The sequence below is a fragment of the Eumetopias jubatus genome, unplaced genomic scaffold (genome assembly GCF_037043125.1).
Source record: "Eumetopias jubatus isolate StellerSeaLion01/CBP00866 unplaced genomic scaffold, mEumJub1_p1.0 scaffold_14, whole genome shotgun sequence".
NCBI lineage: Eukaryota > Metazoa > Chordata > Mammalia > Carnivora > Otariidae > Eumetopias > Eumetopias jubatus.
Window position 1 is genome coordinate 75,685,863 of NW_028274820.1, and position 24,744 is coordinate 75,710,606.

Consider the following 24,744-nt stretch of genomic DNA (forward strand, 5'->3'; position numbering starts at 1 on the left):
AGAGGGAAGAGGGTCAGAGGGAGAAGCAGACCCCCCGCTGAGCAGGGAGCCCGATGTGGGACTCGATCCATGGACTTCAGGATCATGACCTGAGCCAAAGGCAGTCGCCTAACCAACTGAGCCACCCAGGCGCCCAGTTGTGATCTTTGATACTGAATTTCTTTTGTACAAGTACTTCTCTTTCTTACATATATTTACTTCTTTCTACCTTTCTTTCCCCTTTTCCCTGTTGCTTTAACTCTTTTAGTCTTATTTTTCCCCTCTTTTATCTCTCTGTAAGGGGAAAAACATGGCTGTTATTCATAAGAGTGGTTTTAACGGGATATTTTTCCTAAGGGCACAAGTTCAGTATGTTTCATAGTATGTAAAAGACATACTGAAGCATCAGTACTGTCAAGTCTAATTTTTAAATACCCAGAAAGAGCCTTTTATTCAACTGACATATGAATGCCAGACTTCACTATGATGATGATATAAATAATTAGCCTCTTAGGGATTTTCTAATGGGAAGTCAGATATGTTTAGTATTGGGCCAGATTAAATAAAATATCATAATAGAGGCATATCAAAGGCCTTTGGAGCCCAAAGGGAGAAATTTTTAATTTCTCTTTAGAAGTGGTTTTGAGCTGAATTTAAATGATGAACAGGGTTTGAATAGTAAATAGGGAAATAATGTGGCTAAACTGAAGGAGACACCTGGTGAAAAGTATAGTATGTGACTGGTGCATGACTAATAGTAATGGGTATAAAAATCTAAATACAGGAACAGGTATTTAGAAATGGATGATTGGGCTATAGAACTCTACGAGGGCAGAGAAGCCACTGTTTTCACTGTGTCTGGGTGGAGGGGTGGTTGAGTAGATGATGAGTAGGTAGATGGAATAAGTTTCTGAACTGGAAGGGACTTTGGAAGTCAGCTACTCCAGTAAGTGGGCCCCATGCTAGCTAATAACAGGGTTTGGACAGAACCTAGGTATTCTATATTCTGACTCCTAGGTTGGTGAGTATCTTTACCACTATACCGTGTAACTGTCGCCTATTTAACTTGCTTTGAGCATTTAAGATAAAATTTTACCTATTTTCATACTCCGTTGTCTCCTTTTCAGATTTCCTATTCTTCCCTCACTCCCAAGTAGATAGATGGATGGGGTTTGATATTAAAAGACCCAGGACCAAGTTACTATCTACATTTATTATTTACGTATGTCTTTCACTGGAAAATGAATCCTGCTTTTTTTTTTTTAAGATTTTATTTATTAATTTGAGAGAATGAGACAGAGCCGAGAGAGCACAAATGGTGGGGGGAGGGGTGGTAGAGGGAGAAACAGATTCCCTGCTGAGCAGGGAGCCCGATGTTGAGCTTGATCCCAGGACCCTGAGATCATGACCTGAGCCGAAGGCAGACGCTTAACTGACTGAGCCACCCAGGCGCCCTGAATCCTACTTTCCAAGTGACCTACAATACTTTTTTTTTTTTTTTTAATCTCAAAGTACTTTTGAAATAAATTCACTTAAGGGTTGATAACTGCCTGGCTATGTTGAGGCTATTCCTAGAAAAATTACAGTTTTAATGAATTAAGGAAATCAGAAGTGAGTAGATACTGCCCTCTCCCCTATCATGCATTTCTATGTTTACCCCCATCTTTTTTGAACATGCAGTGTCAGGAATTTGACAGGTAGTAATTTAATTCTCTTTTGCTGTTTTTACATTTACTAGTCTGCTGTTAATTTATCAGTGATGGCTTTACTCAACCAAACATTCCTTTCTAGAGGAGACTCAAGTAGCTAATAACCTAAAAATTCAGTGGATGTCTTGCCATCTAGAAAACGTTCCAAGTAGATACATTAAGTTGACAGATGTATTTTTAAATTTTAAAATACTCAGTATCTTTCTGTTAAGTGTAGAAAAAAACCTCAGGTTATAGATTTAATAAAACATAATATGGTCCTACCATAGTTTTCAGATAATTTTTTGTACTATGAGACTCTTTCCTATAAATGTATTACATAATTATGTAGTATTACTTAACTCACATGAGAGTAGAGAGAGGCTTTATTCTTGAATCCATCTTGTCACCATTTCTTAGTTTAGACTCTTTAGTTCTAATATGGACATTTGCCTAATAACCTAACTGCCTTTTTTCCCCCCTTGGCTCTAGTTGCTCCGCTGTCCAGTTGTCATACACACTGCTGCCAAATTAATCTTCTTTAGAGGTAGTTAGGTTCTTTCTCAGCTTCAGTGATTCTGCTCTGCCTCCCAAATGAAGTAATTATTCTATCAATCAGGGCCTTTCATTTTAATTCAGTAAATACAATTGAACACATGCTATGTGTCAGGCATTGAGCTTGATGCTTTCTGTGATGTGGACCTAACCCATCTTCTCATGTGTTTCGTTTATCCTGGTCCCTCTATTTGAAATACTCTCTTCTTCCCATCCCTCCAGTTTCTGCAGGAGTGCCTACTCATTATTTCAGGGCCATTTCTCAGTGTCAGATTTCTAAAGAAATCACCCCTAAAGCTCTTCTTACTATTTTTTAAAATGTGTAGTCTCCTTGATAACTTTCTTTATTGGTCATTGTTTTATAGTACTTTCTACTTCATGTTATGGTTATATTTATCTACTATCTCTCCAACCCAACTGTAAGTCCTCTGATCATAGTCTGATTACTCTTCACATCTCTCATAGCACCTACTCTTTTTCCTGGTATGTTGTATACTCAGTATATACTCGAGTAATTAGATATGTATCTTACAGATGGCTAACCTTTAATGACGGGCCTTTTTCTTTTTTAGTGCATTTGCACAGTATAACTTGGACCAGTTTACTCCAGTAAAAATTGAAGGTTATGACGATCAGGTATGTTGCATATGAACACGGGATCTGACTTTTCTTTGTTTCAATTATAATGGTTAATATATTCTGCAAGAACTTTGAAGTGGTATGTTTAAAGATACAGTGTTCATTTTAATCATGGCCTCTTATGGGCAAAATAATTGAAAATTTGGGTTTTTTTGTTGAGACCAATAATACTAACTAGCAGAAAATCCCTTTTAGAAGTATTCAAATGTAATTCTTTTAAGATTTTAGAAAATAATTGCTTTAAATCTTTCTTGTTTTTTATAGGAAAAAAAATCAATCCTATATTAATCCAAAATCTAGAATATATATTAGTAAGATTTATATCATATTTTGGTTGCTCTGGAATTCTACAGTTCTTCATGTGAGTAACTTAGCATTTAGTAATTATTAAATCTTTTCTTTCCAAAGTGAAAGTTAGAATTGCTAAGAAAAGCCACCAAAGGTCACTAATTTTGGTGTTTTTTTGGGGGAGGGTTGGGGTTTTTTGGTGTTTAGAGTTAATAATCGAACAGTGATTATATTCATATTGTGCTTGTGTGAAGCACAACTTAATATAAAACAGTATGAAGAAGGAACTGTTAGGTGGAAGATGAGAGAGTTGTAACAATAAATTCTTAGTGGCTAGTTATCTCAAAGCTTGCATTTGGCATTATTCATTATGTAATATGTAGTCCTGTATTTACAGGGGGAAAACAGAGCCTAGATAGAAGATGACTTGTAACTTCAGAGAAAACAAGCTTTTATATATATAGGCATGTGTGTGTGTATGTGTACACACATATATATGAAGCTATATAATGTTTCATTTTATGAATCTCCTATATTTATTTTCTTGGGAGATTTTTGGGTTGTTTTTTTGTCTTTCTTTTTCTTTAACTATAAACAAAGCTGTGTTGGGTGCCTGGGTGGCTCTGTTGGTTGAGCGACTGCCTTCGGCTCAGGTCATGATCCTGGAGTCCTGGGATCGAGTCCCACATCAGGCTCCCTGCTCAGCAGGGAGTCTGCTTCTCCCTCTGACCCTCTTCCCTCTCGTGCTCTCTATCTCTCATTCTCTTTCTCTCAAATAAATAAAATCTTTAAAAAAAAAAACAAAAACAAAGCTGTATTGTAAATCTTTGTACCTCTGGGCACATTGACCATTATTTTCTTAAAATACATCCCTAAAAGAATATTTGTCAGATAGCTCCCAGACTCATTTATGAACCTAGCATAATATTAATACTTAAACCTAATAAAGATAAAACAAAATCAAACTAATCTCACATATGACCATAGATTTAAAAACTTTTTTTTTTAAACTTTAGATAGATATTAACAAATAGCATCCTGGAATATATCAAAAGAATGACAAATCAAGACTAAATAGAATCTATTACAAGAATGCATGAGTGATTTCATGTAAGGCAGTATACTGGTCTTATCTATTAATCAACAAATCAGAAGAACTTTATGATGCATCAATAGACAGTGAAAAGGAATTTGAAAAATCCAGCAGCTAGTCCTTATTACAAAAACCCTGAGTAATCTAGGGGTAGAAGAAGACCTCTTAAATCACAGTAAATATCATAGACTACAAACACTAAAATAATTGTAGTTAAAATAGAAATTTGCCAGGTTTGTCTGCTTATTATTATCTAACCTAATAGCGGTATAGCAAATAAGAGAATGAGAACTTTTAAAGCTTTGTAAAAGTAAAGAAAACTCTTAGGTTACATGATTTATATAATCAACCTCCCAAATAATTTTGTGAGACTTAAAACAATTTTGTGAGATGGCTGAATTTAAGGTAAGTATACAAAACTCATTAGCTGTCCTCTATTGCACCAACTAAGTACTTTATACTAGAAATGGTTGGAGGGGGAGGAATTCCATTTTATTTGGTAAAACTATGTGTTAACCTAGGAATAACCTTAACAAGAAAGACAAAGGATTGTGAAGACAATAGTGGTTGTCTTCTTAAAACACAAAACAGGAGGGCGCCTGGGTGGCTCAGTCGTTAAGCGTCTGCCTTCGGCTCAGGTCATGATCCCAGGGTCCTGGGATCGTCCCACATCGGGCTCCCTGCTCCGCGGGAAGCCTGCTTCTCCCTCTCCCACTCCCCCTGCTTGTGTTCCTGCTCTCACTGTCTCTCTCTGTCAAATAAATAAATAAAATCTTTAAAAAAAAAAAAAACACAAAACAGGATATGAACAATGGAAAGGCAACGCCACATTCCATTTTGAAAAAAGTTAAATTATTTAAAAACTAAAATAAAAATTTATTGCAATTTGATTAGAATCCTAATAGTTTTTGTAATTGGTCAAATGTTCATGAAGTTTAGGCAAAAGTAAAATTAACAGTAAGAATGGGTAAGAGAATTCCTTTACTGGTTAGCAGAACAGGCTTTACAACCAATGTAAAGTCAAATCAGGATGGTTTTGTATAAAGTAGACAAAGAGATCAGTACAGCAGCATATAGAACCAGAATTTAGTCCCAAAATATATGAAAATTTTTATGCGTGAGAAGATTATAATTTAGATAGACATAAAAGATTGGCGGCACAACTGGTTTCTGTTAAGGTTAATTTGAACCTCTGTCTCATTCAACATAGAAATAAATTTCAGGTGGATTAAAAATGTGTAAATTTTAAAAGAGTCTATATGTACAATAATAGGGCAGGGAGACCATCTTAAGCAAGTCTGGAAACCCAGAAACTATAGAAGAAAAGATGGACATTTTGCTACGTAATAATTATTTTAACCATAAAACAGATACCTTAAGCAAAGGACTCTTATAAATTAATAAGAAAATAAACACAAATGAAAAATATTAAAGAATATTTGCTCACAGAAAAACAAATGGCCCACACACAAAAAGATTTAAATCTGTCAGTAGTCAGAGAAATGTAATTAAAGTAATGAGATATTTTATACCCATCAGACTGAAAAAAGGATCATATCCCTATTGATGGGTGTAATGTAAGAGGAATATATCTTTATATACTGTTCATAAAACGGGTTGTCACAGCCATTTTTTTGGAAATATATTAAAAATTAAAAACATACAGATCCCTTTACCTACTGTCCCCACTGCTGGGAATATAAGAGAAATGGAAGCATCTAATGGAAATAAAAACATTAGCATGTTAAAATACATGTACAGAAGTACTTATTTTAACATTTTTAATGTACTCATTCCTTCCCCCAAAAAGAAAACAACCTGGAAATAAAAGAGATGGTCCATCAATAGAGGAATGACAGAATAAATTAAGTTATATCCACATTATGGGATATTATACAGCCATTAAAAAGAATGGTGAGAGGTTTACCAGTTGACTTTGAAGGATTTCTGTAAGGCGTTGATACTGAAAAAAGCCAGATGCAGAAAAATATGTGTACGTTTGCATTTTCATTCCATTCTGGTAAAGCAGTGACCAAAAAAAACCCTGTATGCGTGTATATGTATACATAGATGTGTTTCTATTTATCTATGTGGGATTGTATGGCTGAAAAAAATTGAGAAGGATATATCCTCTGTGTACATGATTTATATCAGAGGGTGGGGGAGGTTCTGACATAGGTAAGGAGTCAAAGATTAGGAGAGTTGCAAGGGAAGAACAAGAGGGGAAATTTTGAAATAAAGCACAGAATGTCACATTTATGCATATACAACTTAAATGTATACAAAAAATAAATCACATGTTTAAAAATTTGAAAGTCAGTTGAAAACAACTGGTAATGAATAGATTATAAAAAACAAGCAGACCCTTCACAGTAGATGAGATTGTGGGCCCAGGAACAATATAGGACACGCTGAAGAGTAATCTCTCTAGGTTAAAGCTGTTCTTGTAAAAGCTATTATTGTAACCATTCTCATTGAAGGTTATTACCAGTTCCTTAGTTTCGAGAACTGGAAACTGATAATGGAAATAGTAAACTGTTTATAGCTGTAAAAAAAAAAAAAAAAAAAATTCCAGCAATGTATTAGAAAATGCATTCTTTTCACCAGGTAGCCAGAAGTTATATTGGGAGAAAATCAGATCCGCTGATCTTAGCTGAACGAGAGTACCCTCATTTGAATTATTATAGTTGTGCCAAATAGTTAAACCAATTGCTTGAAGTAGAATTATTTTACAGTGTTAAGGACAAAACTTAAGTGAATGTATATTAATATATATCAGTACTTAAATGCTATTTTAAATACTTTTTTTTTTTTCCCCAAAATTCATCACACCATTGAAGGTATTGATAACAGAACATGGCGACTTGGGGAATGGAAAGTTTTTGGATCCCAAAAACAGAATCTGTTTCAAATTTGATCACTTAAGAAAGGAAGCAACTGATCCAAGACCATATGAAGCAGAAAATGCAGTCGAATCATGGAGAACTTCAGTAGAAACTGCTCTCCGAGCTTATGTAAAAGAACATTATCCAAATGGGGTCTGCACTGTAAGTAATCAATATGCATATTTTTCTTTTGTTGTATGTAAATATGACAGTGTTTTTATGATCTGAAATCTGTAACTTACAGAACTGACATTTTATAACTTGCCGTTTTTTTTTTTTCTTTAAGTAAATATTTCTAAGAATGTTTTTTCGATGGTGCGCCTGGGTGGCTCAGTCGTTAAGCGTCTGCCTTCGGCTCAGGTCGTGATCCCAGGGTCCTGGGATCGATCCCCGCATAGGGCTCCCTGCTCGGCGGGGGGCCTGCTTCTCCCTCTCCCATTCCTCCTGCTTGTGTTCCCTCTCTTGCTGTGTCTCTCTCTGTCAAATAAATAAATAAAATCTTTAAAAAAAAAAAAAAGGTTTTTTGGGGCGCCTGGGTGGCTCAGTTGGTTAAGCGACTGCCTTCGGCTCGGGTCATGATCCTGGAGTCCCAGGATCGAGTCCCACATCGGGCTCCCTGCTCAGCAGGGAATCTGCTTCTCCCTCTGACCCTCTTCCCTCTCGTGCTCTCTATCTCTCATTCTCTCTCTCTCAAATAAATAAAAAATCTTAAAAAAAAAAAAAAAAAAGGTTTTTTGAGAAACTCTAAGTAATATATTATGCTTGCCCAAAATGGAAAAATGGTTGTACCTTGAATTAAATCCAAGTAGGAATTTTCCATACATTGATTAGAGCCTGATGCTATAAGATTCTTTAATCTCATGTTAATAACTCATCTCAGTAAGTTTAGATCACACTTCCTTTCAAGATCTTAGAACAAATTAAATTATTTGGAAGTGAAATCCTGTCCTTCCTGTTTTATAATCAAGTCTCTTTTTTAATGTTCTTTTTTTTTATTTTTTTTATTTTATTTTTATTTTTATTTTTTAAAGATTTTATTTATTTATTTGAGAGAGAGAATGAGAGAGAAAGCACATGAGATGTGGGGAGGGTCAGAGGGAGAAGCAGACTCCCTGCCGAGCATGGAGCCCGATGCGGGACTCGATCCAGGGACTCCAGGATCATGACCTGAGCCGAAGGCAGTCACTTAACCAACTGAGCCACCCAGGCGCCCTTTAATGTTCTTTCATAGTTTTAACCTGTTTTTTATATTTTCAGTATGAAATATGGCAGAGATTAGGAGTGCTTTTTTTCTCTTCTTCATAAGATTGTTTGTACCCAGGTAGGCTTTTCAGGCGCCCCCGCCCCCAGTTTGTTTGCGTTTCTATGATCTTCTCCATAGTCAGGGAGATCTTTTGAAATACAGATCAGATCATGAAAATACCATGCTGGAAATCATTCAAAGATTTTTCTATTACACTTAGAATAGAGTGCAGGGTTCTGAACATGGCTTTCACAACCTTCTGGACCTGGCCTCTGCCTACCTCTGGAACCTAAGGTTACCATATATCCTGTTTATATTTGCTGTCCCAACATAATTATTAATATTACCAGTAGCATCCCATTTCACTCTCAGTGGTTTTCTGGTTAGGACAAAAATTCATACGATCCTCTTAAGTATCTAGCTCTCAGTAATTACTTGAGGAAAAATTACAGCATAACCTAAAATACTTTACAAATTCCTTGAATTATAACCTTGTTGATTAGGATTATTTTGGAAGAATAACTCAAGAATAGATAGGTTGTGTTAGTCCTTATTTGCTCCTGGAGGATTGAAAGGTACAAATTATCCATGACTTTTGAAGCAATAAACAAGAGGTGAAATAACATCATCATACCATCACAGGCATTCTCTTAATGACCTTTCTTGGTTAAAAGTAAGTTAATTTTCTCACCTCTGTACTAATACTTTGTAAAATGACTGAAGAAATGACAATCTCTAAGATTGTGAAGGAAACAAAGATGATAATCACAGTGTAGGTCCAGTTTTTATTTGTGTGGAAACAGCCAGATTGGTATCTACATGTTTAAAATAAATTGTCTACATTTCTTGTGATACCGGTATTTGGAATGAAAAGTATGGTATGTCTAGGATGCTTGTGAATATTTTTAGAGTATAATAATGAGTTTTACTTTATAAATTTTGTGCTTTTTTATGATTCACTAAGAATTTGTGATTATAGGTGTACATGGTTGAGTACTTGTTTTTCTAGCTACTATGTTAGAATGATGACCTACTCTCTATTCTTTTATATGTTCCTACCAAAGTGGTATACATTTTTTTTTTTGGTGCAGGTGTTTAAAGCTGACTGTTCTGTGGCTCTGAATTCACTCTTCTCTTTATTTTCTTTGCCATTAAGGTATATGGTAAAAAAATAGATGGACAGCAAACCATTATTGCATGCATAGAAAGCCATCAGTTCCAAGCAAAAAACTTTTGGTAAGTTAAAATTTTGTATTTCGGGGAATGTTGACATTTACATCCTTTGTAGTCCTTGCTTTATTGGTTGGACCTGTACCTGTTTGTGTATAACTAAGTGCAGTCTAAACATAAAACTTCAGCCTTTTGATATAAGAAAGGTATTTGCTTCATAATCAGCATAATTATTTAAAGATAGTGGTAAATCCATTGACACTCAGTGAATAAGAGCGTGGGATTGTATCGAGCGTTTTTAGAGACTTGGAAGCAGCATCCTAAGGGAACATTTGTACCTGTGAGCAGACCAGTTGGCAGGCCCTTATGCTCATTCTGAGAAGGGGTTGTTCCTGAATGAGACTTAATATGGGAGAGGAGGACAGAGGTAAGTATAAAGGGAAAGAACGATTTTTCTGGTGAACTTTGGGGGCTCTGAAGTAGATGTTTTCATGTGGATTGCTCTGTGCTTGGTTGGCCAATGTAAGGAAGTAATGACATATTTTATACAGTGAGGCAGATTACAATCATCATTTCATTTTAATTAAATTAGAATTTTGTAATCAAATTTATTGATTATTCCTTATAAAAGTCCAGTCCCCTAAAGCACTAACTTTCCCTATTAATCTTGGACCTTTGACAAGTTGCTGAGTCTTTGTATTTTTAGACAAGACTATTTCTGAGACATCTCCTTTATAAAATTCTGAGGGTCTACAAGACTATAAATTCAGAATTGCATGAAATCTTTACCTTTATCCTCTTTTTTTGTTAATACATGCTAAGATCATCAGAGTAAGTATAGTCATAATATTTGACTTGTTTAGCCAAGTTGGTTGGTTGTGCTCTGGAGGCTAAAGTAAGAGGTATCAGTAACCCCTGTGGACTAATTTGGTTCATGGCCCAAGATTGCTCCACTATTTAACCATCTTAGAAATAAATGCAAGGTTACAAGGTTAACCAAGAACATTTGGAGAAATGCAGATCCATTATCACTGAAGGAAAATCAATTCCATATGTAAACATATGCCTTAATGACAAGCTGCAGTTCCCTAAAGATTCTGGTATATAAAGTTACTTTTATGGACTTAATAAAAGTGTAGTTTCTCCATATTAGGCATAAAAACTTGTAGCAGTAACCTACCAATATCCTAAAGAAAGAAATTTATTAATTTATGCAATTTGTGCCAAGATATGTATCATAAAATCAGTCTTGTTGAGACTGTATTAAAGGAAAATTCATGTTGCTAAGTTTTACTTTAATATATATTGGAGATGTTACAGTGAATTTACTAGTTTTCAAAAATAGAATTTATTTGAGCTTTAGCCTGTGTAAAATGAAGATGTTTGTTTTTGAGTTCTCTATTCTCACTAATTTGCTTCACATATCTGAATTTTTCTCCAAAACTACCACAATGAACATTATATCATGGAAATTAAAAGTGACTTCCACTTTTTAGAAAAGATAAATTCTAAATGACATTCAAAGTGCTAGACATAACATACTACAATAATCTCAGTAAAATCTAAGTATTTTGCTACAAAGGAAATAGACTTCAGTTCACCTAAAAATACAGATAGAATAAAAATCAAAAGATATTAGTCATGGACGTTTTTGGTCTCTACTCTTTCCCTAATGTCTGGCCATATTGGAGGCTTAATAAATGTTTGTTGAATACACATTTGTAATTACAGTGTTAATAGAAGAGAAGGGAAGAACATACATAAAGGCTAGGACATCTTGACTTGTGTACTCCATTGATAAAATAGTATGACTCAGCATCGTTTACCGTAACTATATAGTAATAATGCCTTTGGAAGGATTTTTTTTTTTTTAAAGATTTTATTTATTTATTTGAGAGACAGAGAGAATGAGAGAGAAAGCACATGAGATGGGGGGAGGGTCAGAGGGAGAAGCAGACTCCCCGCTGAGCAGGGAGCCCGATGCGGGACTCGATCCAGGGACTCCAGGATCATGACCTGAGCCGAAGGCAGTCGCTTAACCAGCTGAGCCACCCAGGCGCCCTGGAAGGATTTTTTGAAATAGTTCTTAAATTGGTACCAGTACTAGATTTGGAATTCCTTTTTTCTTTTTGTAATCAGTGTTTATATATGCATATTGTCATAATAAATCTGAAATGTATATGCTTAGAATTTACTAGTACTCAATACTAATACCTAAATAAAAGGAATAACTTCTTTCGGAATCATGAAATAAAAATAAATAGACCTAGGTTCTTTGTCCAACTGAGTGAGCTACTTACGGATAATTTTGAATGTCACTCAAAATCAAGGCATGGTATAAAATTCTCCTTTATTCTGTAGATCATATACATTGTTCTAATGGTAGTACTTTTCAAATGTCAAGTGTTAACTTTAGGTATGAGAGTACTTGCATTCTGTAGATTTTCATGGTTGGGTAGATTGCAAGAATATTATAAGGAACCCAGAAGTAATTTTATAGCAAAGCCAGTATAGTGATCCGATAACTCTGACTTTTTCAGAATCATATGCTATTGTTCACAAAAACCTAACAGGTCTAAACTTGCCTTTCAGAATATGTGTTTAGCCTACAAAGAGCCAATAGAGGTAGAAGGAAAGTTGCCATGAAAAGGCCAAAAAAGATAAAATTCATTATCTGGGAGACAGAAATGAATAACAACATACTGGTTGCTTGTTTGTAATGTCACAATTTCCTACCATTCATATGTATTAGTTTGTAATTTTGAGAAGTGAGAGGAGGGAGGTACCTTTTATGTGGAAATTTAATCCTAAAACTGGAAAAGAAAAAAAATTCTGACACTTATAACTCCTTATATAAGACTTTATATATATATATATTCTCTTTCCAGATATCAAAACCTTTAAAATACTGTATTACTACCCATTCTTTTTATTTTTTTTTAAGATTTTATTTATTTGACAGAGAGAGGGGACACAGGCGGGGGAGTGGGAGAGGGAGGGAGAAGCAGGCTTCCCGCGGAGCAGAGAGCCTGATGCGGGACTCGATCCCAGGACCCTGGGATCATGACCCGAGCTGAAGGCAGATGCTTAATGACTGAGCCACCCAGGTGCCCCACTACCCATTCTTTTTAAAGTTATTTGGTACCTTGTATTATTCAGTGGATGTCAGACTGCATTGATGGTATTTGTGAAAGCCTTTGGTAATCTGAACATTTGTTCAGTTTATTCTTTTTTTTTATTGACTTATACTGAACACAATGTTACATTAGTTTCAGGTGTATTATATAATGATTTGGTAAGTTTGTAGTTACGCTGTGCTCATCACAGGTATAGCTGCCATCTGTCACCATACAACGTTATTACAGTACTTTTAACTATATTCCCTATTTTTATCCTTTTATCACCTGATTAATTCCATAACTGGAATCCTGTATCTCCCATTCCCCTTCACCTATTTATTCAATTTATTCTTAATTAAAGCATAAATAGTCAGTTGTGAAGAAGTAGTTTAAAATTTTTTTCCAAGGGCGCCTGGGTGGCTCAGTCGTTAAGCGTCTGCCTTCGGCTCAGGTCATGATCCCAGGGTCCTGGGATCGAGTCCCACGTTGGGCTCCCTGCTCGGCGGGAAGCCTGCTTCTCCCTCTCCCACGCTCCCTGCTTGTGTTCCCTCTCTTGCTGTCTCTCTCTCTGTTAAAAAATAAATAAAAAAAATAAAAATAAAAATAAAATTTTTTTCCAAAAGTAGCTTACATAATTTAGTTTTGAACTGTATTTTAAGCCTTAGCTTTAGAATTCTTTAGTTGCATCCATTGTATAGGTCCTTGCTTATTAATAGGATGAAGATTAAATGTAGTTCATTACTGAACTTAACCCTTTGATTCTTTTAAATATTTCAGTAATTAGGGGCACCTGGGTGGCTCAGTTGTTGAGCGTCTGCCTTTGGCTCAGGTCATGATCCCAGGGTGCTGGGATCGAGCCGCGCATCAAGGCCTCCATCGGGCTCCCTGCTTACCGGAAAGCCTGCTTCTCCCTCTCCCACTTCCCCTTCTTGTGTTCCCTCTCTCACTGTGTCTCTTTCTGTCAAATAAATAAATAAAATCTTTAAATAAATACATACATACATAAATATTTCAGTGATTAAAAAATGAATATCCAGCATCCATCCCCCACACTTTCATACAGTAGCATTAAATTTAAATCTGGAACTTAAAATTTATTCAAATTATTTTCCCTACCTTATTTACAGCTGCTGTTTTTATTTTTAAGGAATGGTCGTTGGAGGTCAGAGTGGAAGTTTACAATCACCCCTTCAACCACTCAGGTGGTTGGCATCTTGAAAATTCAGGTATGAAACAAAAAGAATTTGTTTACTGATCTCTAGATGATTACGAACAGAGAAACAACTAATTCATAAATTTACTTTTTCTCAGTACACAGTAACCATTTCTAGATCTTTGTTTTGAGGTATTGGGAAAAACAAGTAGTGTTGATTTCATCTTTCATCTTTCAAATAACCTTGTACTTCATTCCCTAGTCATCAAAAATATGCAAGGATAGCTTACAGATTCTAAAAACATAGCTAAAATTAGATGCTACCATTTGGTCTGCTCTTCAGACGATTTGTTCATCCAAGCATCCTCTGAGTTTGAGTTGTACTGTTCTGTCTCCCGAATTGGGTGGAATTGGGTGAGGTATAATATTAATATATGTATGTGTATATAGGTGTATAAATATATATTATTATGTGTGTATTTTAATATATGTAGATATGACATTTATCCTTTAAGTATCTTCTGTACTCGCATTTGGTTTCTTACAAGAAGCCCACCATAATTGAATTCTTTGACTCATTTAATGTAAACTCAAATGTTTATATAGAACATTTGATAAATAAGACCAAGTATTTGAATATAAATATTACTAAACAAGTTAAAGGAAAAGACTGACCAATCTTTTTTCTCTTGGTTTACTTATTTATTCAGTTTATTTCATTAACTATCATGAAAGGTATTTTGCTAAAAACCATGAAGGAATAAAGATCAATCAGATACTGCTGCTCTATCATCTGACTCCACTATACATTCCTGGTCTTTATCCTATTGCTTTATGTTTGTTATGACTGTCCATTAGGGGCTAGAGAATAGAGGCTAAGAGCATGGGTTTTGAAAGCAGGCTGCCTGAGTTTGAATCCAGCTCTGTCTGTTATTTGTATGACAATAGGAAGTCATTTAATACTAGCTATTTTTGCTTGTTTCCTCATGAATCTAAAAAAGAAAACAGCAATACAAAGCTCATATGAATGTTTGAAGATTAGTTGTGATGAAGGCAACGTGAAAAATAGATTGTGGGATGGCAAAGGGTCCAGAAAGTCAACATACTATATAACAATTATATGCTAGGCATCACGCTAAGTGATGAAGACAGAACTGTCAGATAATCCTAGCTCTCAACAAACAGACAATCCCAGCTCTCAACAAGCTTTGGCTCAACAGAGGCACCATTTTAGAAATTATCCAGGTGAAAGCTGCTAAGACCCAACTGAAGGAAAGAATAATGTCAATAGTAATGGTCATCATTCATCAAGCACTTCGTGTCTGGCTCTGTTCTAACCATTTTACCCATATCAAAGATGATTTTTAAAAATTTAAATCTGGATATGTTACTTTTTTACTTAAGACCACTCTCACTTACTAGATAGTCCAGACATATTTACATGGTACACAAGGCCCAAAGTTGACTTATATTTACCTCTTTCTCCAGCCACTCTTTTCCCTCCCCAGTCTCATACACATTTCAGCCATAAGTACCTCCAAGCCTTTCTACAGTATGCTGTTCTCTAAGCTCAGTTGCCTTATCTTCCCTTATTTAATTGTTGTCATAATACTTATATTGCTAAACCCAAGTATTGTTGCCTCTTTTCCGAAATCGTTTTTTAATTCTCAGAGAGTCTAAAGACTCTCAGTGTCCCGACACTCTCTGAGTGCTTTGTACATATCTCTTACTATGTTGTATTGAAAAATAAGGCGAGGGACTCTTTTAAAAGCTGTGCATCCCTAGAACTTTCTGTAGTAGCAGGCATGTAATCACTCAGCTAATGTTTATTGAATAAATTCGTATCTGAATTTGAGAAATTAAATGATTGGTGGAAATGCACAAAAGAGGAACGATATTTGGGGGGGATTATGATGAGCTCAGTTTTGGAAATACTGAGTTTAGATATCAGTAGAATATCTATTACGTAGAAATGTCCAGAATCAGGTCAGTGGAGGGCTTGCCTGAGTAATTACAGGAACAGCAAATTAGTCTTCTCACTATGCTGGAGTTTGAAAGGTCAGGAGCTCAGCAGAGAAGTCTAGGTTTAGAGCTAAAATTGGTAGTCATTTGCACTGATGTGATTGTTGAAGCTGTGAAGATATTGATGATTCCTGTAATGTGTGGTTTCTGTAATTTCTTTTTCTAATAGGTTCATTATTATGAAGATGGTAATGTTCAGTTAGTGAGTCATAAAGATATACAAGATTCCCTAACAGTGTCTGTAAGTAATTAATTTCAAAATTTTCAACAACCTAATACTTCTATAAAGCCAGAACAGTTTTGGAACTAACATTTTAAGTAATATTTCTGCTTCAGATTAAAGTGTTTTGAAATAGGTTAAAGATGGTAAGTTAACTGGAAGTCTGTACATAACTTTTTTTTAGCAGCTTTATTGGTATAATTCACATACTGTTAACCCATTTAAAGTATCAAATTCCATGTTTTTTAGTATATTCACAAGACTGTACAGTCACCACAATCTAATTTTGAATGTTTTTGTCTTCCAGAAACCCTGTACCCATTAGCAGTCACTCCCCAACCGTCTCCCCAACCAGTCCTTCCCCAAAACCCTCCTCAGCCCTAGGCAACCATGAATTTACCTTTTAACTCTATGGATTTGCTTATTCTGGACATTTCATATAAATAGAATCCTATAATATATGGTCTTTTGAGACTTTTTTCACTTAGCATAATGTTTTTAATGTTTATCCATGTTGGAGCATGTATCAGTACTTCACTCCTTTTTATTCTGAAATAATATTCCATATACCACATTGCATTTATCCATTTATCAGTTGGATTGACATTCGTGTTGTTTTTTACTTTTTGCTGCTGTGAACTGTTGTGTACTATTTTATTTTTTTTAAGATTTTATTTATTTGAGAGAGAGAGAGACACAGCGAGAGAGGGAACACAAGCAGAAGGAATGGGAGAGGGAGAAGCCGGCTTCCCACTGAGCAGGGAGCCCGATGCGGGGCTTGATCCCAGGACCCTGGGATCATGACCTGAGCCGAAGGCAGATGCTTAATGACTCAGCCACCCAAGCACCACTCGTGTACTATTTTTTGTGTAGACATTTGTTTTCATTTTTCTTTGGTGGCAGTGGAATTGCTGAGTTGTATGTAGTTCTGTATTTGACCTTTTGAAGAACTTCTGCCAGACTGTTTCCAAAGAGGCTGTACCATTTTACAGTTCCATCAGTTGTCTACAAGGGCTCCAGTTTTTCCATGTCTTCATCAAAACTTATGGCTGTCTTTTATTATAGCCATCCTGCTGGGTATAAAGAGGTATCTTTTTGTGGTTTTTATTTACATTTTCCTGGTGGATAATGATGTTGAGCATCTTTTCATGTATTATTGGTTATTTGTAGATCTTCTTCCAAAAAATGTCTTTTCAGATCCTTTGTCTATTTCTTAATTGGTTATTAGTGTTTTTATTGTTGAGTTGTAATTGTTGCTTATATATTTTGACTACAAGTTCTGTATCGGATATAGTATTTGCAAATACTTTCTCCCATTCTATGTGTTGTTTGACTTTCTTGATTGTATCATTTGCAGAACAAGAAATTTTAGTTTGGATGTAGTCCAATTTATTTTTTTGTGTCGTTACTTGTGCTTTTGGTATATTAATAGAAACCATTGCCTAACCCAAGGTCATGAAGATTTACTCTATGGTTTTTTTCTAAGAATTTTATAGTTTTAGCTCTTAAATTTAGGTCTATGATTCTGTACTCAACTTTTAAACTGTACTATATTTTCCCCCTCTATCTGGGTTATGATTTAATGAAGTTTTCCTGAAGTTTAGCTTTCAAATTCAAGAAACTTTGAACTTGGTTTTATTTCCCCACATAGTTCTCTCACACATTCTTTCCAGTACACGTGCAGCTATTTCTTTGTGGGATTTTTTTTTTTTTGCCCCAGTCATATTAATAATAGAACATTAATAGTCACATTTTATATTTCCCCATAAACATTTGTGTTGTATACCTAAAAGTGCCAATATATTATAAACATCAACTGCTAATATACAAAATTAGCTAACCTACAAGTATAAAGAAGAGTTAATTTTTAACTTAAGAAACGATTTGATTTAACATTAAGAAACGTGTGAATGTATAAGGCCAGATGCTACCTGGGAAGAGAAGAAAGCTGGTATTTAAGGAAATGTTTTACTAGCACTTAGGTGATTTGTGCCTTTGTGCTAAATGGTACTCTACTTGCAAAATTTGCCAGTAAAAGAAACTAATGTCTGGTTTTCCATGAGACACTGTGTTTGGTATTGTTCTGTATCATGTGCATACATGTAACATTATTTGCATAACTTATCTTTTTTAGTTTGACACTGAGCAGAGATTCTTTCTAAAAGACAGTTGTCTACAAAATTACAGACTACGGAGTTGTTGAGAGGTGGTCATAGTAATTAAACTTGACCAATATACCTTTTGTGCTGCTTTTTAGAAATGAATCTTTTACTTTATTTTACAGGTTTTCTCTTTCTTTTTTTTTAAATGTTTTTGGACAGAAAAAAAATGCACGTTATAGAAATATAAATACGTATGTGTAAATATATAAAACCTATAAAGTATACTCTAGTAAAGATACTAGAGAATTTTACATTAACACTTTTATGAAAAAGTCTAAATTTCTGGTAACTTTTTTACTGTTAGGAAAAAAGCAAAGAAACCCATATATTGGAATGTTAAAATTTTTCCAGAAAATATTTAAACACTACAGTAAATTCACCTTAAACTGTAAAATAAGCTTTTCCGGGGTGCCTGGGTGAATCAGTCATTAAGCGTCTGCCTTCGGCTCAGGTCATGATCCCAGGGTCCTGGGATTGAGCCCCACATCGGGTTCCCTGCTTGGCTGGAAGCCTGCTTCTCCCTCTCCCATTCCCCCTGCTTGTGTTCCCTCTCTTGCTATATCTCTCTCTGTCAAATAAATAAATAAAATCTTTAATAATAAAATAAGCTTTTCCTAATGTTTTTAAAATGTATTATTGTGGTAAATACTGTTGAGTACATATTTAATAATATTTAGATACAGTCATTAATTAGAAATTTATGACTAATTTCTTACCTGTAAACAGATTGTCGAATTCATGTTAAGTGTTACTATTGAGTTTTTCTTTAATATGTATTATTAAGACTTCGCTTTCCTTAAACAGTGAAACCAGGCTCATTCTGTAGACTTTCAAAATATTTTTGCATAGTTCTCCTTGGACTTAGAATAACTGATCTTACAATATTTTCACTTTGTCATAATTTCTATTTGTGTTGTTTATTAAACTATAGTAAAGCATTACCTACACATATATTGACACACCTATTTAAAAATAATAGTGGTGTCCACAAAAGTAGACTCACAATGGATTAAAGACCTAAATGTGAAGCCTGAAACCATAAAAATCCTAGAAGAGAACACAGTAATTTTTTTGACCTTGGCATTAGGAACATTTTTCAAAGTATGTCTCCTAAGGCAAAAATAAACTATTGGAACTACATCAGATAAAAAGCTTTTGTACAAAAAAAAAAAAAAAGCTTTTGTACTTCAGTGAAGGATACCATCAACAAAACAAAAAGGCAGCCTATTGAATGGCAGAAGATATTTGCAAATGATATATTTGATTAGGAGTTAATATCCAAAATATATAAAGAACTTAGAACTGAACCACCTACTGGGTGGCTCAGTTAAGCCTCTGCCTTCAGTTCAGGTCATGATCCCAGGGTTCTGGAATCGAGTCCCACATTGGGCTCCTTGCTCAATGGGGAGCCTGCTTCTCCCTCTCCGTCTGTCTGCCGCTCCCCCTATTTCTGCTCCCTCTCTGTGTCAAATAAATAAAATCTTAACAAAGCTTAGAGAACTCAACACCCAAAAAATAAACAGTCCGATTAAAAAATGGGCAGAGGACCTGAATTAGACATCTTTTTTAAGGAAGACATACAGATAGCCAACAGACACATGAAGAGATGCTCAGCATCACTAACCATCAGGGAAATGCAAATCAATACCACAATGATATATCACCTTTCACCTGTCAGGACAGCTAAAATCAAAAAGACAAATAATTAGTGTTGGCAAGGATGTGGAGGAAAAGGAACCCTCATGCAGTGTTCGTAGGAATGCAAACTAGTGTAGCCACTGTGGAAAATGGCATGGAAGTTCCTCAGAATATTAAAAATAGAAATACCCTATGACTCAGTAATTCCACTGCTGGATATTTACCCAAAGAGAATGAGAACACTGATTGAAAAAGATATAGGAATGTTTATTGCAACATTATTTACAATAAACAAGATAGGGAAGCAACCTAAGTATCCACCAATAGACGAATGGATAAGGAAGATGGGGGGATGTACACACACAATTGTGTATATACAGTTATACACACACAGTGGAATATTACACAGCCATAAAAAGATGAGATTGTGCTATGTGCCACAACATGGTTGGACCTAGAGGGTATTAATGCCAAGTGAAATAAGTCCGACGGAGAAAGTCAAATACCATATGCTTTCACTCATCTGTGGAATTCAGGGAAAAAAATGAGTAAACAAAAAGTAGATATAAATATAGAGAACAAACTGATGGTTGCCAGAGGGAGTGGGGGTGGGGGAAGGGCAAAATGGTGAAGTGGAGTGGGAAATACAGGCTTGTAGTTGAGGAATGAGTGAGTCGTGGGAATAAAGGCACAGAATAAGAAACACAGTCGATGCTGTAACAGCCCCGTGGTGACAGGTGGCAGCTACACTTGAGAGCATCGCGCAGTGCACAAACCCGTTAAATCACCGTGTACAGCTGAAACTCTGGTAACTGGGTGTCAGTTACACTCAAATTTTAAAAAATGGAAAACGTAAAAAATAGTGTAGTTTTAAATTACTATTTACTTTTGGTTTTGTTTTTCATTCAGAATGAGGTGCAAACAGCAAAAGAATTTATAAAGATTGTAGAAGCTGCGGAAAATGAATACCAGGTATGTTTTTCAAGAATATTATGATTTATATTTGCTTTAAATAATGGCACTGAAATTTTAATTTCAGTCATGAGCCTGAATTTTTTTCATTTGTTTCACTATAATAAAACATAGTCCTTTTTGTTTTATTTGTTGTTTTTAAATCAGTGGCAAACTTATGAAAATGTGGCTAAAACACAGTTCTTAGCCAGTTGTAATTTCTGAGTGTTAGTCACAATATGCCAAGGTTTTAAATGGTTATTTTGTTCTTAATTAGAAATTTTAATTTATGAAGTATTTCTCAAAGTATTTAGATTATGTGTAATCTGCTTAGATCTTCACTTTATATTCTTTTTTACATTTTTTATCAGCTTTTAAACTATACTCTTGAACTTACATATTTAATTTGTGGATTAGCCATATTTCTGCTCCTTGCAAACAATAATTTATAAAATTGTTCTGAGTGAAATAGAAAACTAGATCCAAAATGAGAATATACAAATATTAAATCTAATTTGCAGTTTCATTTCATTAAATTTAATTATTCAAAATGATTATAGACTTTTTCTTTTAGGGGCACCTGGCTGGCTAAGTCAGTAGAGCACGTGACTCTTGAAATGACTACTGTGAAATCTAGACCTGAGCCAAGATCAAGAGTTGGACGCTTAACTGACTGAGCCACCCAGGTGGCCCTCTTTTAGCTGCTTTTAAACAGTTTTTAAAACCACATTGGGGTTTTTATTTGACTTTTTTTTTTTTACTTTTTTAAAAATTGAAATAGGCTGCTTAAATAAAGGTTTTTCTAAAACATCTATGTGTTTTATAAATTGTTCTGTTCCTTTTATTTCTTTAAACTTTTAACTACTATTTTTCATAGACTGCCATCAGTGAGAATTATCAGACAATGTCGGACACTACTTTCAAAGCCTTACGTCGACAGTTGCCAGTTACACGCACTAAGATTGATTGGAACAAGATCCTTAGCTACAAGATTGGCAAAGAGATGCAGAATGCATAAGATGAACATTGCATGACCGGATCATTTTAATGTCTTTGCGTTTTAAAAAAAAAAATCATTGCAAAAATATTCAGAACTGTCGAGCTACCCAGTCAGATGGGCTGTTGCCATTTAAAATCACTGTAATTAGTTTGGTTAGAGCACAAAGCTTAGCTAATCAACCATTATTTTTCATTTCTTTTGTTCAAAGGGGATTGAAAATCAGTTTAGTTTAAATGTCTTTTACTTTGTTATACCTTTCTTTCTTATAATTAAGAGATGATTCCTCTAGTGTAATGTTAAAAGTTTTTGAAGTGTTTCAAAAATATTTTACTTACCGTAACCCTAAAATTGTTGTCTTTTGGTTTATGAAGTGGGTAATTTTTGATATTTGCCCAGTTCTTTTTAATGGGGTCAATAATGGACATTCTAGTTTAAGGTGGTTGATGGATTTAGCCATATATGCTGCTAAAGAAATTGTCTACCTTTTCCCCCTCACCTCTTCCATTTATCTAAAATTGAGATTAGAGGGAAAGCATTTTCTATATCAGTTGTGTTTGAATCTTTCAAGAAGGTTATTTAGCTAGCTTAGTGTTTAACTAAACTTTTTTTAAACAAGGCCAAGGTTTAGTGCTGTTTGGAGATTCTGAAATTAAATGAAAATACTTATTTCAGAAATGCATTTAATGCTTTTTTCTTGTGACAGTTATGCAAATTAGCTTGAACTCCATATGTCCCTGAGTTATTTTTATCATAAAGCCACAAATGTATTATAACAAGGCAAATTGTAATATATATAATCCTGAACTCATGACCATGTCTCAGTTTATTTCTTTTCTTGGATTGAAAAGTACTAAAATTCAATGTGACATTAAAATGAAAATTTTCCTATTTATTTGAGTAGAATATCACTTATCAGTGAGTCATATACTACTTTAAAATAATTTCTTTGGATATTGTGATTCTTAACTGGTTGTAAATTAGAAAAGCTGGGAGTACATATGGTGTGCATTACAGTCTAAATTTTCCATCTTCCTATGCATCATAAGCATGTTTGTAATATTTTAAAATACACATTTAATGATGCTACAGGAATTTCAAGCCTGTGGTGAATTAGAATTTACTATAGAGAGTGGGGTGGGTTTATGGTTTCATTCAGTCGAGTATTGCTTATTATACTCCAGTGGAATCCCTTCCTCACATACTCTTGCAGATGTCTGGGCCTGGAAGTGTTTTTTTAAAACACCACTTTTATTATGCACAATAAAATATTTAATTAGCTTGAATTGTATAGAATTTAAAAGTTTTCTCAGTGAAAGCATGCTATTTAATTTCATTTTAAAAATCAAAGGTGGGCTTTGAAAACATTGAGAATTTAATAGGAAATTTGACAGTTTGGGTTAAATCGTTTTCTTTAATTTGGTTAAATCATTTTCTCTGATTTTGCCATATTGGGATTTCTGAAGAAAATGAATTAGCTATGTTAATTATTTCTTCCCTTCTTTTAAAAGAGATTTTCAAAAGTCTAATGATTCTAAACTAAACACTAGTTGAATCTTTCTTTAATTGGCTAGCTTGGTTCTATCATTTGGACTGTCATAGGTTTTTATCCCCTAACAGTCAGTTACTTTGGCTGTTTTATGGCCTAGAATGCAATCTTGAAAATACATGCATTTGTCTTTAAGGTGATGTCTTGAGGGTGAAGTATGGAGGCAAAGGTGAAATCAGAGAATGGTTAGGCTAGTGCAGTAATCTAGTTGAGAACAAATGCTGGCTTGGTCTGAGGTGGTAGCTATAGGCTGTAGAGGTAGTGAGTTCTGGATATGTGTTAAAGGTAAAAATCAAAAAGATTTGCCAAAATTTGGTTGTGGAATATGAGATAGAGAAATGTCAGAGACATTTTGGGGTTGAGAAATTGGGGGAAGGGCTGGTCAGGAGCTCAGTGTTCAATTTCAAGGGAAAATACCATGTAGCAGTTAGATACTGGAGACAGGAGGTAGAGGGGTCCTCTGGGCTGGAAGAACAGGAGAGTGAATGACAGGGTTTGGTAGCCAGGCAAAATGAAGGCTAATTCAAGGTTATTGATGATTTAAAGTGTGACCAGCGAGTATGACTCTCTTAAGCATGTGTAGAGCTACATGGGTGCAGGCATAGAGTCAGATGAATTGAATTTAACCAAGGTTGTGGTTTTGCCAAGAGAGGCAGACTGACCATGGGAAGAGGGCGCAAGCTTGTAAAGATAGCCTGTGGAACTTAAGCTAGGAAAGGGGGGGGGGGATGAAGCCAGGAGAGGAGCAGAATAGTGACAATGTGGCACAATCAGTGGATTATAAGTATGGTTAGAGTTGGGGTACTAGAAGGGCATGATCTGGCAGTGTAGGAAATGGTGGTTAGGGTGATGTGTTTAAAACTGAGATTTTGAGGAATTACACTTGTAATGACATTAGGATCAAGAGAGTGACTGAGGTAGGAGGGGAGGAGTTCAAGCAGCTGTGAAGCCTGGGGTCGCTGTGGGGTATTGAAATCAAGAATTATTCCAGTGGAAGTAAGTATTCTGACATGAGTGCTATTTTTCGAGACTACACCTAGATACACATTTATAACACATTTGTATGAGTTAAGTAAATAATATGGTACAGAAATTCATGAGGCTTTTCTTCATTTGGGATTTTGGAAATTAAAATGGGAACAGGAGCATTTTCAAAAAGGTATTCTGGAAGTTCTGGTTCATTGATGTTCTTAACAAGTGAAAATCTTAGGAAAGTAAAGACAACTATAGGTAATTCCAGAGCATTTGGGTGGCCCTTTCTGTCGTTAAAATCATTTTTTACTTAATCACACCAAAAGCTTTGGAATGATACAAGATCCTCTGAAAAGGTCTTCCATGCTGTTAATCATTTTGTGCCTTTGCCAGCTAGTGGGTATAAAATATAAAGGCATAA

The 24,744-nt window shown here is 35.0% G+C and overlaps 1 protein-coding gene across 1 annotated transcript in view; it reads left to right on the forward strand.

Annotated features, from left to right (window-relative positions):
• Window positions 1-21,893, forward strand: part of CAPZA2 (capping actin protein of muscle Z-line subunit alpha 2) — a 63,200-nt gene extending 41,307 nt beyond the window's left edge. Inside the window, exons 4-10 of the mRNA XM_028104913.2 lie at window positions 2,795-2,858; window positions 7,083-7,289; window positions 9,527-9,606; window positions 13,807-13,885; window positions 16,004-16,075; window positions 20,764-20,826; window positions 21,683-21,893. Coding sequence (XP_027960714.1) covers window positions 2,795-2,858; window positions 7,083-7,289; window positions 9,527-9,606; window positions 13,807-13,885; window positions 16,004-16,075; window positions 20,764-20,826; window positions 21,683-21,823 — 706 coding nt within the window. The 3' untranslated portion in view covers window positions 21,824-21,893. The remainder of the gene's footprint in view (window positions 1-2,794; window positions 2,859-7,082; window positions 7,290-9,526; window positions 9,607-13,806; window positions 13,886-16,003; window positions 16,076-20,763; window positions 20,827-21,682) is intronic.
• The last annotated feature ends 2,851 nt before the right edge of the window (window positions 21,894-24,744 follow it).